This window comes from Alnus glutinosa, chromosome 14 (assembly GCF_958979055.1).
Source record: "Alnus glutinosa chromosome 14, dhAlnGlut1.1, whole genome shotgun sequence".
Taxonomy (NCBI): Eukaryota; Viridiplantae; Streptophyta; class Magnoliopsida; order Fagales; family Betulaceae; genus Alnus; species Alnus glutinosa.
The window spans coordinates 6,811,368-6,824,292 of NC_084899.1; the positions used below are offsets into that span (position 1 = coordinate 6,811,368).

The 12,925-nt window shown below is 40.4% G+C and overlaps 1 protein-coding gene across 2 annotated transcripts in view; it reads left to right on the plus strand.

The window, feature by feature from the left end:
• LOC133857179 (nuclear pore complex protein NUP205) overlaps window positions 1-12,925 on the plus strand; it is a 67,286-nt gene that overhangs the window by 22,559 nt on the left and 31,802 nt on the right. For both annotated transcript variants that reach the window (XM_062292330.1, XM_062292331.1), the window contains exons 8-10: window positions 1,955-2,077; window positions 2,168-2,395; window positions 9,273-9,362. In XM_062292330.1, the coding sequence (XP_062148314.1) occupies window positions 1,955-2,077; window positions 2,168-2,395; window positions 9,273-9,362 (441 nt within the window). The remainder of the gene's footprint in view (window positions 1-1,954; window positions 2,078-2,167; window positions 2,396-9,272; window positions 9,363-12,925) is intronic.

The window sequence follows — 12,925 nt, forward strand, 5'->3', positions numbered from 1 at the left end:
TTGAAGCACGGTGGTGGCCGATTTCCTTTGTCTTGTGAACATGACGACCAAGAGATTGGACGCTTCAATCTGTTGTTGTGTTTTTGGTTTTTTTGAATGCTAGGGTGTTAGATGTGGTTTTCTAGACTATTCCGGGGCACTACTGGTGTTTTTCAACGACGATGGTGCATTTTCCGCTTAACTAATCACCAAAGCAGAAACAAAAACAGATGTCCAAAGATGCAATGTGTTGTATAATAAAGACTTAATCTATATATATATATATATATATATATATATATATTTTTTTTTTTTTTTTTGATAAGTAATAAAATCTCATTAAAAAGCTCAGAGGAGCGCAACCTTAGTACATAGGAAGTATACAAAAGTGCCTATAATCAGAGGAAACAAAAGAACATAAATGTAAAAACTCAGTAAACATAATACGACTCGGGCTATGAGCCGAGACCCATACATATAACATATATTAAGCACATTTTGACACAATTCCAAAATCGATAATTCCACATCTTCAAAAAGCCTTGCATTTCTCTCACGCCAAAGACCCCGCATAACGCACAAGGGAACCTGCTTCCAAATTTGCGTAACTTGACCACGACCCAGCGAAGTGCCCCAACCATTCAACAAATCCAGCACTCTTCTTGGCAGACCCACTCCACCTCGAACAAACTATAGAAAAAACTCCAAACAGCCCATGTCACATCACAGTGAAGTAAAATGTGATCAATGGATTTCCCATTCTTCTTACACATACAGCACCACTCAACTACTACTATATGACGCCTGCGCAAGTTGTCTTGTGTCAAAATCTTTCCTAATGTTGCTGTCCACACAAAAAGCGACACCTGCTTCGGAGCCTTAACACGCCAAATACTCTTCCAAGGAAAAGAGACGGCCTCTTGACTAGCTAAGGCTTTATAGAAAGTCTTCACTTCAAAGCTCCCCCTCTTAGAGAGATTCCACACCAACCTGTCAACCTCTCTATGCTGAATCCAATTAGAATACAAATGCTCATAAAAGGAAAGAACCATTTCCACCTTCCAATCTTGAGCATAATGCGTAAAGATAGCACTCTAATGAGCAACTCCATCTACCACAGACAAATTATCAACCACCCAAGCGTCTTGAAAACGAGCAAGGCTGAACAAAACTGGATAACAGAGCTTGAGCGGCCTATCTTCACACCACAGATCACGCCAAAAACGAACATGATACCCATCTCCCACCTCCAATTGCACAAACTTAGCAAAAGTATCCCACCCCTTTGGATATATTTCCATACACTCACACCATAAGACCCCACCGCCGGTAAAGAACACCAGCCATCCCTCACACTCCCATACTTAACATCAATTACCGATCTCCACAAAGCCTCGCGCTCCTGAACAAACCTCCACATCCACTTCCCCAATATATATATATATTATTCAGAAATTATGCCCTTTACTTCAATAAGGGTTGTGCTTGCATTTTGAACTTGTGCCTAGGATCTGGTTGTTTTGACAAACCTTAGTTTTTCTGAGCTAGTAGAATTGTGGAAATAGACAAATGTTTGGGCGAGAGGGGTATGAAAATCATTGGCGTCTAGTGGGAGAGTATGGAGATCCTGTTAAGGATGGAGGGTTGTTATGTTGGTGGCAGAAGTCTTTGATTCCTAAATGCACCGTCATGTAGCAAGGTAGTGAGAAGGAAGAGGCCAAAATGGCAAGAGACTATCTGTTTGTGCTCCTTGAATAGCTGCTTCTTTAATGACATGGCAGATTTATGCATTTGATCTTTATTGAGCAATAGTAGGCCTGAACCAGATCCTCTCCAATTCAACCCAAGTGGAGAGAATCCACCCCTCCCAAAACATGCATTTTATGTATTTATTCATGATGTATTCTGGTTTAATTTTTCTTTTGCTTTTAAATGCTTTTGCTGCTTTTTCACACTCTAATTTCTGTCTATGCAGATTACATTTAGTCTTCTTTTTTCTCTTGTCATTGCTTTCGTATCAGATGCCCTGAGTGCAGCACCTGATAAAGCATCTGTTCTCTCCCGTGATGCATCTTTTAGGCATGAATTTCATGAAATTGTAAGATGAGCAATATTGGTGGTTTATTTGTACTCAATTTTTACGAACTTTCTTCTGATTCAGAAACTGGTATCTATCTTGTGTGCTTAGGTGATGGCTGTTGGAAATGATCCAAATGTTGAGGGCTTTGTTGATGGCATAAGACTTGCTTGGGCTGTACATTTGATGTTAATTCTAGATGTAGTTGCTGCGAGGGAGTCGGTTTCAAATGCTTCATCTAATGATCTGGGTTACCTTCATTCGTGCTTGGAAGTCATTTTCTCAAACAATGTTTTCCAGTCTTTTCTGGAAAAAGTTCTTCGAACTGCGGCTTACCAGGTTTATTTGGAGTGTCAATTTTTTCCTTGCCAAATTTTTCATTTTCTTCTGAGTATGGTAACCCACATGCATTTATTCATGATTCAACTACTTATCATAGAAGCACCTCAAAATCCCAACTACTTCTCTATACACACACAAACACACACTACTAGTCACAGAAGCGCTTCAAAATCCCTACTACTTGGGGTTGGCTACACTCACACACACATTAATTCAACTTTTTCAAGTTTAGATTGTTGCTTTAGTTATTCCCCATTCAACTTTTAGTAAATACTTAGAAGAAAATTTGCAATTTTGTGCTGGGTTCTCGGCTGTTTGCTTTCATCTTGAGAATGCATCTATCCCAATTTCATTTTTTTTTGGGTGCTTTCTTGAGCTACATTTGCTTTGTCCACAACACTGATTTAACTAGTATGAGATGCAGATTTTGTTTCCATACTTCTACAATTTTGAACCAAAAGATTCCTTGAATTGTAATGCAGGCCTTAAACTTTCTTCTTCTTCTTCTTCGTAGTGCATCTTATCAATATGTAGCTTGATCTTACTGCTCTTTTTTTTTTATGATAAGTAATAGCAATTTATTGAAAAGCGCAAAGGGGCGCAACCCTTACTGCTCTTTTGTTTATTGTTTATCAAATATGTTCATGAATTTTGCTCTCCCCCCCCCCCCCCCCTCCCCCTCTCCTTTCCCCCTTCATGATTTTGTTTACTTGTCACTGTTATTGATCTTGCACGCAAACCTAACATGGTTCCTCATAGTGTGGTCGTTTAAAGTTGGTTCCTTGTTGAATCCAAGTCCTTTGAGTTTGTGTTTGAGGAGGGTGTTTCGGTCTTAAGGTTTTATGAGAGAAGCAGGGGTTTCGTGCGTTTAGTCTCCCTGGGCAAAGTCACTGTGATTTGGTTGTTGGCCACTATGGAGGCGTTGCGTCTAGCAGAGGGCTCGAAGGCGTTTGTGAAATCTTCTAGGGTGGGTTCTAAAGCCTTCATTGCCAAGCGTTGTTTGAATAAATTTGGACTATTTTTGGCTGTCGTGGAATATGGAGGTGGCGATCAGAGGGCCTTTTTGGTCATAATGAAGGCAAAGGTGGTAGGGGCTAGTCAAGTTTCGTCCTCGAGCTGCGGAAGTTCCTAGAATCTTTCTAGCTGTCCCATGGCGATGGAAACCAACTAGTTCGTTCAAGGGTAACCCTAGGTGGATACACATTGTCTTGCAAGGTTGTGCATTCAACGGTGATGGAGTTGCGTGCGTTGGCTGAGAAGCAATTGTACACAGAAGCATTGGTTGGATCGAGGCAGTGTTTGGCTAACCCCACATCACGCAAAGGTTGTTTCGCTAGACTCGTTACAGTGTTGAAGGTACAGAACACCAATGGTCGTAAAGTGTCTGGGAAAGCAACGAATCCCGGATCTTTTGCTGGTGCAGATTGCGAGCAGCTCTAAAGGGGACAAGGATGTCAAGTGTACTCTTTGGAATTTGAAAAGCCACTTGGAGCTCTTGAGAGGGGATGTTGATTGGTTAATCGAAAGTTTGGACTTGGGCTTGGAGGCTATAGGGTTGGAGGAAAGAGTTGGCCCAAAGTGGGCCTTGTTGATGTGTTGAAGCCTAATCTAGGATAAAGGGTTCAATCCACTCAAAAGCCTCTAGTACGTGCCCAAGACCTAAACTCGTTGTTGGGCCAATCTAGCTGTGCTAATATAGGTAAAACGCTCGTATTGGCCCAGTTTTAAACCCTTTATTAATTGTGGTGAAATCGTGAGTTGGGGCTTATTCTTCTTCGAACAAGGGCTCGGGTGCGGGTGCAAGTTTTGTAGGCACAAGCTCAAGTTCTATTCAACACGCTGGATCTCTGACTACATTAGCGCTTACTCTCGAAGACTGCTATTCGTTGGGTAGGTGGCTGGAAGGCGAGTTGGTGCGTCTTGGGGGGCGAAGTTATAGCTCGCTAGTGGCTCTCTGTCTAAGTTATCATCTTTGGACATCCAATTGCAGCGGCTCCCTCAATTCTCAACTTAAGATTTTGCCAGTGAAGAGGTAGCGATGGTCATCTCAATTATGGGCTCCTTGATGTTGGTAATATTGATGACATGTCTAGTCTTGGAAGGGCGCCTCGCTTCATCGAGCAAGTTGGTTTTTGCACCAACATTGACGCTGAGACTTAAGTTTTGGGTAATGGTAGCATGGCTGCAGAACCAGATGTTTTACCACTGGAAAAGCTCTTCACACCTAGCTTAGGCCCTTTAGGTGATGAGGCAGATCCAAAGTTTTCAGATTGGGCAATTGTGGTAAAAGGGGGGAGGCGGGTTTCTTCGCTGGGCATCTATCCTTCTTCTTTGCCTTCCCTTTCAAAAGGGGAACAAAATCAATGCTCCGCTTTGGCTGGGTTTAATTTGAGTCACGTAGCAGGGAATAGCCATCATGAAAGCAAGTCTTTTTCTTGCTTGGATGTGGATTTTTACACTCTGGAAGAACCCATTTTCTTTAAGCCTTTGAGTTCTTGTAGCCCTGTTGTGAATGAGATACCTGATTGTATATGGCCAACAACTTCTGATTCTGTCTTGCAGAAAGCAAAGGATTTTCGTCATTTTGTAGGGTTATTGTGTGAGGGGTTTGAAGAGGAGCTTATGGTCTTGTTTGCAGCCATCAAAGCAAGCCGCTATCAAAAAGATTTAGTCTTGAATTCCAAACTAGCAAATAGAGGTAACAAAGAACTAAAAAGATTGTCATGTTCTATAAATTATGATTCTGTAGGGGGAAGTTCTAGCCAAGGCAGAGTTAAGGGGAGGGGTTCTTCGGTTCTTTATGAAGCATAAATTGTTATCTTGGAATGTGAGAGCATAAAGCATAAATTGTTATCTTGGAATGTGAGAGGGTTGAATGAGGGGATAAGCGCCTAAGGATTAGGATTTTGCTCAAAGAGTAGAAGGCAAATGTCGTAGGTTTTAGGAAACTAAACTGGAGCATGTCATATAGCGTTGTGCGTAGTTTGTGGGGTTGCCGACATGTGGATTGGTGTTGTTTAGATTCAAGATGGGCTTCTAGTGGGATTATGCTATTGTGGGATAGGAGGGTGGGAGAAAAATTTGAAGTGTGTGCAAGGAGTTTAGTGTTTCTTGTTCTATCGAAAATGCCAAAGATCAATTTACTTGGGCGTTTGCGGGTGTTTATGTTCTTAATTTTGATTGTGATAGAAGGTTTTTATGGGATGAATTGGCTCAATTGCTTAGCTGGTGGAACTTGCCGTGGTGCATTGGGGGAAGATCGAGTGCAGCCTATTTTCGTCCAACTATGGTGGAGTTTTCAGATTTCATTTTTTATCAAGGTCTTATGAATTTTCCTCTTGTAGATGAAACTTTTACGTGGTCAAACAACTGAGATCCCCCCTCTTGATCTAGAATTAACATATTTCTCGTCTCTCCTGATTGGGAAGCTAAGTTTCTTGAAGTGTCCCAGAGGAGGCTGACTAGACTTTTCTCGTGTAATTTTCCTTTTCTTCTTGATTGTGGTGACTTATAGAGAGGTAGAAGATAGTTTAAGTTGGAAAATATGTGGTTTAAAATTAGAGGGTTTTGTGGTTTGGGTGAAATAGTTGACTTCTTACCTTCAAGGTTCTACGAGTCTCATTTTGTCTTGCAAATTGAAGGCTTTGAAAGTTAAGAGTCTTGCATGATGAGGTGTTTGGCAGTGTAGAGAGATAGAAGAAGCTTCTTTTGGATGAGTCTTGAGGTCCTGGTGTCATTGAAGAAGAGAGAACTTTATGTGATGAGGGAAAAATGAGGAAGGCTAAAGCTATTAGTTACCAAACAGTTCAGTTGGCTACTTGAATTGGATGACCTTTCGTTTGACTCCATTGGAGAGGTTTGACGCCAACTAGTTGGAGAGAGCGTTTGAGGAAGGTGAGGTAAATGGCCCGGGCCCTAATGGTTATACCATGGCGTTCTTTCATGTTTGTTGGGTGTTTTAAAGAAGATATAATGAATGTCTTCCATGACTTTCCATGCTAGAGGCATGTTTGAAAGAAGTCTTAATACAACTTTCATGGCTCTTATTTTGGAAAAACCAGGGGCCGTTGATATTAAGGCTTTTCGACCTATTAGTCTATTGAGTGGAGTTTACAAAATTGTTGCAAAAGTATTCGCTAACATGTTGAAAATAGTTTTGGAGAAGATTATTTCTAAGTCAAAGAATGCATTCATTAGAGGAAGGAAAATTCAAGATTTCATTCTCATTGCTGATCAATGCCTTGATAGTCGAATCATATTTGGGGAGCCAAATGTGCTTTGTAAATTGGATATAGAAAAGGCTTCTGATCGTGTTAATTGGGGTTTTTTGTTGTATGTGTTGAGGAGGTGCAGTTTTGGGGAGAAATGGTGTAATTGGATAGCTAGTTGTATTTCTTTGGTGCATTTTTATGTATTGGTGAATAGCTCTACCACTGGATTTTTTAAATAGTTCTCATGGCCTGAGATAGGGGGGCCCTTTGTCTCCTTTGCTGCTTGCCATCGTTATGGAGGCCTTAAGTAAGATGACCCCTACTACAGTGAATGGGATTTTTTATTCGGCTTTTTTGTGGGGACTAGGCATGTTGGTGGGCTAACATCTCTCATCTTCTGTTTGCCCTTTTTCTCCTTTACTACTTGCCATTGTCATGGAAGCCTTAAGTAAGATGACCTTTACTACAGTGAATGGGAGTTTTTTATTTGGCTTTTTTGTGGGGACTAGGCATGTTGGTGGGATAACATCTCTCATCTTCCGTTTGCGGATGACATTTTGATATTGTCTAGGGTAACCTTAGGTCACCTTCGTTATTTGTGTTGCTTGTTCTTATTTTTTGAAACTGCCTCAGGTTTGAAGATTAATTTGGGTAAGTTAGAATTGGTCCTTGTTGGCAATGTTGATAATGTAGAAGGCCTAGCTTGTATTATGGGATGCAAGGTTTCTTCTCTGCTTATGAAGTATTTAGGTCTTTTGTCAAGAGGATAGAGTGCAAACCGAGCTTTGATTTCTGAGGGGGGGTTTGGGAGCTCAAAATTTACTTCTGTTCAACCGATCTCTTTTGGGAAAGTGGTAATGGAGCTAATGAGAGAGAGGCTATGTAGATATTGATATTGGATTCTAAATGTGACAATTTGTGGGGGTGGGTGGTGTTCTAATGATGTTAATGGGTCGCATAGGGTTGGTCTCTGGAAAAATATTAGGAAGGGTTGTGTGGCATTTTTTATATATACTAGATTTGAGGTGGTTGACGGTTCCAGGATTAGATTTTTGTATGATGTGCGGTGTGAGGATCAAGCCTTTAAAGTAGTATTGAAGTTATTTAGTATTGCTTTCTTTAAGGATGTTTCGTGACAGATCATTTATAGCTTTCTACTGACTCTCATAAATGGAACATTAATTTTATTAGAGTGGCTCATGATTGGGAGGTAGACTTTTTTACTTTGTTGAATGTGTTGTATTCCACCAGATTGAGATGGGGTGACAATGACAAGCTTTGTTGGGCCCTTCCAGGAGAGGGTTGTTTGATGTCAGATTGTTCTATAATATCTTATTTCCCATAATAGTACTCATTTCTTTTGGAGGAGTATTTGGAGGAATAAGGTTCCTTTGAGAAGTTGCTTTCTTTGTTTGATCGGCCGCTTTAGGAAAGATCCCCACTTTGGATAACTTAAGGAAGCGACATATCATAGTGGTAGATTGGTGTTGCTTGTGCAAGAAGAGTGGGGAAACCATTGATTATTTTTTACTCCATTTCGAGATAACTAGTGTCTTATGTAACTCTATTTTCGATCTTTTTGGGTTAGAGCAGGTTATGCCTTGGGGAGTGGTGGATCTCTTTGCTTGTTGGAGAGGGCAATTTGGTAGTCTTCAAAGTGTGCCAATGTGAAAGATGATTTCGTCTTGCTTAATGTGGTGTATCTGGAGAGAAAGAAATGATCAAAGTTGTGAAGATCTTGAGAGGATGGGGGTGGAATTAAATGCCTTTTTCTTCAATTTCCTTGGATGAATGCTTATGATTGGTTCCATATTTCTAGTTTTCACGATTCTCTTGATTTTTTTTTCTTTTTCTGATGAGTTGTTTCTCTTGTATACTTTTTGTGTACTTGGGTTGTGGCTTTTTGCGTTTTAATGAATTTCAATTGATTATTGAAAAAAGATTTTGTTGACTTGTGTTAATGAGTTTATTTTGTATTGCACATCTTTCAAATTCTATATGAGATAATATTTCTTCTGTCAATGAAAGAATCTCTCTGTGTCAGTTTTCAGATGCTATGAATTATATCGGGCATTTATATGCATATGGAAATTGAATTGCTCTGTTTTTATATGCAAGATTTTCAATTGGAATGGGCTACTGCGCAATCTTTGTAGATGTTAAAAATTTAAGACTGCTCTATCCAAGAAGAGCCTGAAATATATTTTATATCATGAAATGTGGTGACAACTCTTGGCTCTTTGTTGGTGCCCCCTTTGGTTGATTGGGTTTTTGCTTGAAGAGTTCTTTAAAAAAATAGTGGAATTTAACATACTGTGCAAACACGCCCCTTGGCATGTAGTATGTATTTTGATACTTTGATCATTGAGATCTATGCACTGGTTCTTATGCTAAATTTCTTTGGGATTTTCTGTTTGGTCTGGTTTCATGTCTTCTTTACTATATTTTTGTGATTTTTTCTATTGGTGTGTTTATTTTTAAGATGTTACATCCATTTGCAATCTCATATTTCCTCCCGTTTAAAGAGATTTGATTGTTATTTCATTTGTTATAAGTCGTTGATATGAAATTTACTAATCATTTTTAAGATTTGTAGCTTCTTAATTTATTCCTCATTGTCTTATCTTTAAGGCTGCTACACTGGTTTTTTGTAATTTATGTAGAATGATGATGAGGATATGATCTATGTGTACAACGGTTATCTGCACAAGCTGATTTCCTGCTTCTTGTCTCAGCCACTTGCCAGAGACAAGGTCAGTTAAAATGTACTTTTCTTATTTTATGGCATTCTGCTAAAGTGAAAATTGAGTGGGTAAAATGTCATAACTCTACCAAAAGCTGATTTCATCACTAATTTACCTCGTATCTGTGTCAGTTTGTCCTAATAATGTAATAAAGATTGCAACTTCACTATGTCCAACTTCTGCTAATTGAACTACCTTGTGGATAATGATGATGATGATGGCCAAACCTTAATTGTATGTACTAGAGATTGAATGTTTACTTATCAAAAAAAGAAAAAAGAAAATAAGAGATTGCTGGTTGGTAGTTAGACAATGAAGAACCTATTGTATACTTTAGTTTGAAAATGAAGAAATGTCAGCTTATTGGAAGAATGTCTTTATGTTTTCCTTTTTTCTTTAATTAGAATTTTCGTATTGTGGAAAAAGCTTAAAGAGGTGCATGAAGCACACAGATAAATTGTTCTTTTATTTTCCACAATTGAAGTGGAAGTGTAATTTTGGTAGTGAGGACTTTGGTTTTCAAGCATTATGACTAATTCTTATAAGGGAGCTTGTAGGCTTTGTTGTTGCTTTTGGGCATGGATTTTTTCGTATCTTGAGGGTGGGGGCTGTAGTGAATTTGTTTTGAACTTGATATGATAGTTATCTGCTGGTTGCTACCTACTTATTTGAGTGGCTGATAGACTTAAAGATTTCAACTGGGTTTCATTTGGAATAGGATGGAGTATGATTTTAAAGATCATTTGCTTGATTGGAGGGATGTGTTTGCAGGTAAGGAGTCTTTTTTTTATTTTTTGGATAAGTAAGAAAAGTTTTATTAAAAAACGTAAGGCGCTTCTAAGTACACATGAAGTATACACAGGAACAACCAAAACTAGCCCACAAAAAGAAATCCAAACAAAGCCACAAGGACCTAAGCCCTTAAACTCAAAACCCATAACGAACACTCAAATCAACAAAAAAACCCAAACAAATCCACAAGGACCTACCCTTAAACCCGAAACTCACAAGGAGCACTCAATGCTATAGCACCTGAGCCTTTCCTTTACTACTCTTAGAGGACACGCTCGCATCACCATAGTTAATGAAGCTTTTCAGATTCAACACCTCTTTCCCCCCTTTAATCTTAAGACGCTTACCCTTTTTAACCCAATGGAAATCCTCTTCAATGGCATCCAACAACGCGAATGACGTATCTTCATCCTCAACACCATTGACACCCAATCCAAGGGCATGTCAGGAGGACAGACACCCAAGGGGTAAGGGGAGTCTCTTTCCTCCCCAACCCAAACTTCATCCCCTTGATCCCACACAACAATCTCCCCAGATGGGCCAAAACTTATTGGCCACTTCTGAGATTGGATCAAGCTATCCGACTTGAAGATCACACCCTTAAAAGCGATCGGATAAGCGCAACCACTCAAAGGGGAGGGAACACTCGGGAGAAGGAATCCTCGCTGAAGAAAGCTAGATGGAGGAGACTTGCTGACCACTCCCCCACCTGGCTTCGGCGAGGATTGGACCACGGTCCCGCCAAAGGCTTGATAAGAAGCACCCAAAAAGGGCGTCATCGAAGCACTGAGAGCTGTCACCGCCTCATCAAACAGAGAAGTATCTATTTGAGTAGATTTTGCCTTCAATCTCCGGTGATATCTCATAATCGAATTGGACTCAGACGGGTAGATGAGAACCCCACTCTCCAACATCACTGGAAGAGAAAAGCGGGGCCATTCTCCCAATACAGCCGCCTCCAAAGAAGAGACACTGAAGTCTGACCCAACTTCAGAGAACTCGAGTACCAGGGAAAACCCCTTAGAATCCAAAACTGAGCCCCCAAAGGGAACACACACTTCTGTTGGAGGAGAAGCAGAGGAGGCTAACGCCAAAGGGGACACAACTGGAAACGCAGAGGCTTGCACTCGATTAGGAGGCTCACATAGAAGACTCTGGAACAGAAGAAACCGGCCCAGACCTTGTCGGCAACATAAGAGAAAGCGCAGCACCCTCAGAAGCAGAGAGATCAGAGGCCAACGACGTGTTCAAGCAGGAATCGACGCCTTCAAGAGGAAAGGAGAACTCTTCAGCACCTATAGACACCTTAGAATTGGTCGGATCAGACAACCTGCCACCCATGTCAACCGTCGTCGTTACCTCCGGCCGTTGAAGACCCAAAACCCATAGAGGTCTCAAAACCCGCTTCAGGCTCCAAAGGGAGGCCTTGACCCGTAGCTTTAGATCGCTTCTTAGGTTTGGGCTTCGTCAAAACCCTGCCCAGACAAGAACCTTTAAAACTGAAATTGGGTTTAAGACTTGGCCAGAATAATTGGGTCTGGGGTGGCTTTGTTACTAATGAAATATTTGGGTCTTCCTTTGGGGGTGCCACAAGTCTACTTCTATATGGAATGGTATTGTCGAAAAAATGGAGAGGCGGTTGGCGGGTTGGAAGGGTCTATATGTGTCAAATGCAGATAGGTTGACTTTGATCAAAAGTATTTTGTCTCATTTACCCACATACTATTTGTCTTTGTTTGTTTTTCCAATGGGTGTGGCTACTTGGATTGAGAAACTTCTTCAGAGATTTTTTTTTTGGGAGGTATCAATGAGGAGTTTAAATTCCATCTAGTTAAATGGTCAAAGATTTGTTCTCCTAAGCAAACTGGTGGTTTGGGGGGCAAGAAACTTGATTAACTTTATTGAAGTTCTGTTGGGTGAGTGGATATGGTGGTTTGCTACGAAGAGGGAGGCTTTATGGCGTTTGTGATGGAAGCAAAATATGATAGTCTGAGCGGAGGTTGGTGTTCTAAAGAGGTAGAGGGGCCTTTTGGAGTTGGAGTGTGGAAACATATTAGGAGGGGGTGGGGGGTTTTTCTTTCGAGATTTGTCAAATATGAAGTGAGAGACGGATCTAAGATTAGGTTTTGACATGATGTATGGTGTGGGGATCAACCATTGAAGGAAGCTTTTCCGAAGTTGTTTAATATTGATTGTTGTAATGAGGCATGGGTTGTGGTTTTCGAATAGTGTTATTCAGTGGAATGTATCTTTTCTAATATCTGTTCAGGATTGGGAGGTAGATTTGGTGATTGTGTTTTCTGGTTTGTTGTATTCCTTCAGATTGAGACAAGGTGGTGATGATCGTATTTGGTGGATCCCTTCAAAGGGGATGAAGTTTGAAGTGAGGTCGTTCTTTCACGAGTTATCTTTTTTGGGGGGTTCATCTTTTCTTTGAAAGAGTATTTGGAAAGTCAATGTTCCTTTGAGAGTGAATTTTTTGTGTGGATGCCGGCTCTTGGTAAGATTTTGACTTTGGATAACCTAAGAAATAGAAGAGTAATAGTGGTGGAATGGTGTTGCATGTGTTGGAGTGGGGAATCTATAGATCATCTTTTTCTCCATTGTGAAGTGGAAAAAGAATTATGGAGTTCGATTTTTAGCCTTTTCAGAGTAAAATGGGTTATGCCCAGAAGGGTGATAGAGTTGTTAGATTGTTGTCGAGGTTAGTTGGGAAGTCATTTAGTTCTAGTTGCTTGGAGGATATCCCTGTTGTGCTTAATGTGGAGCATATGGAGAGA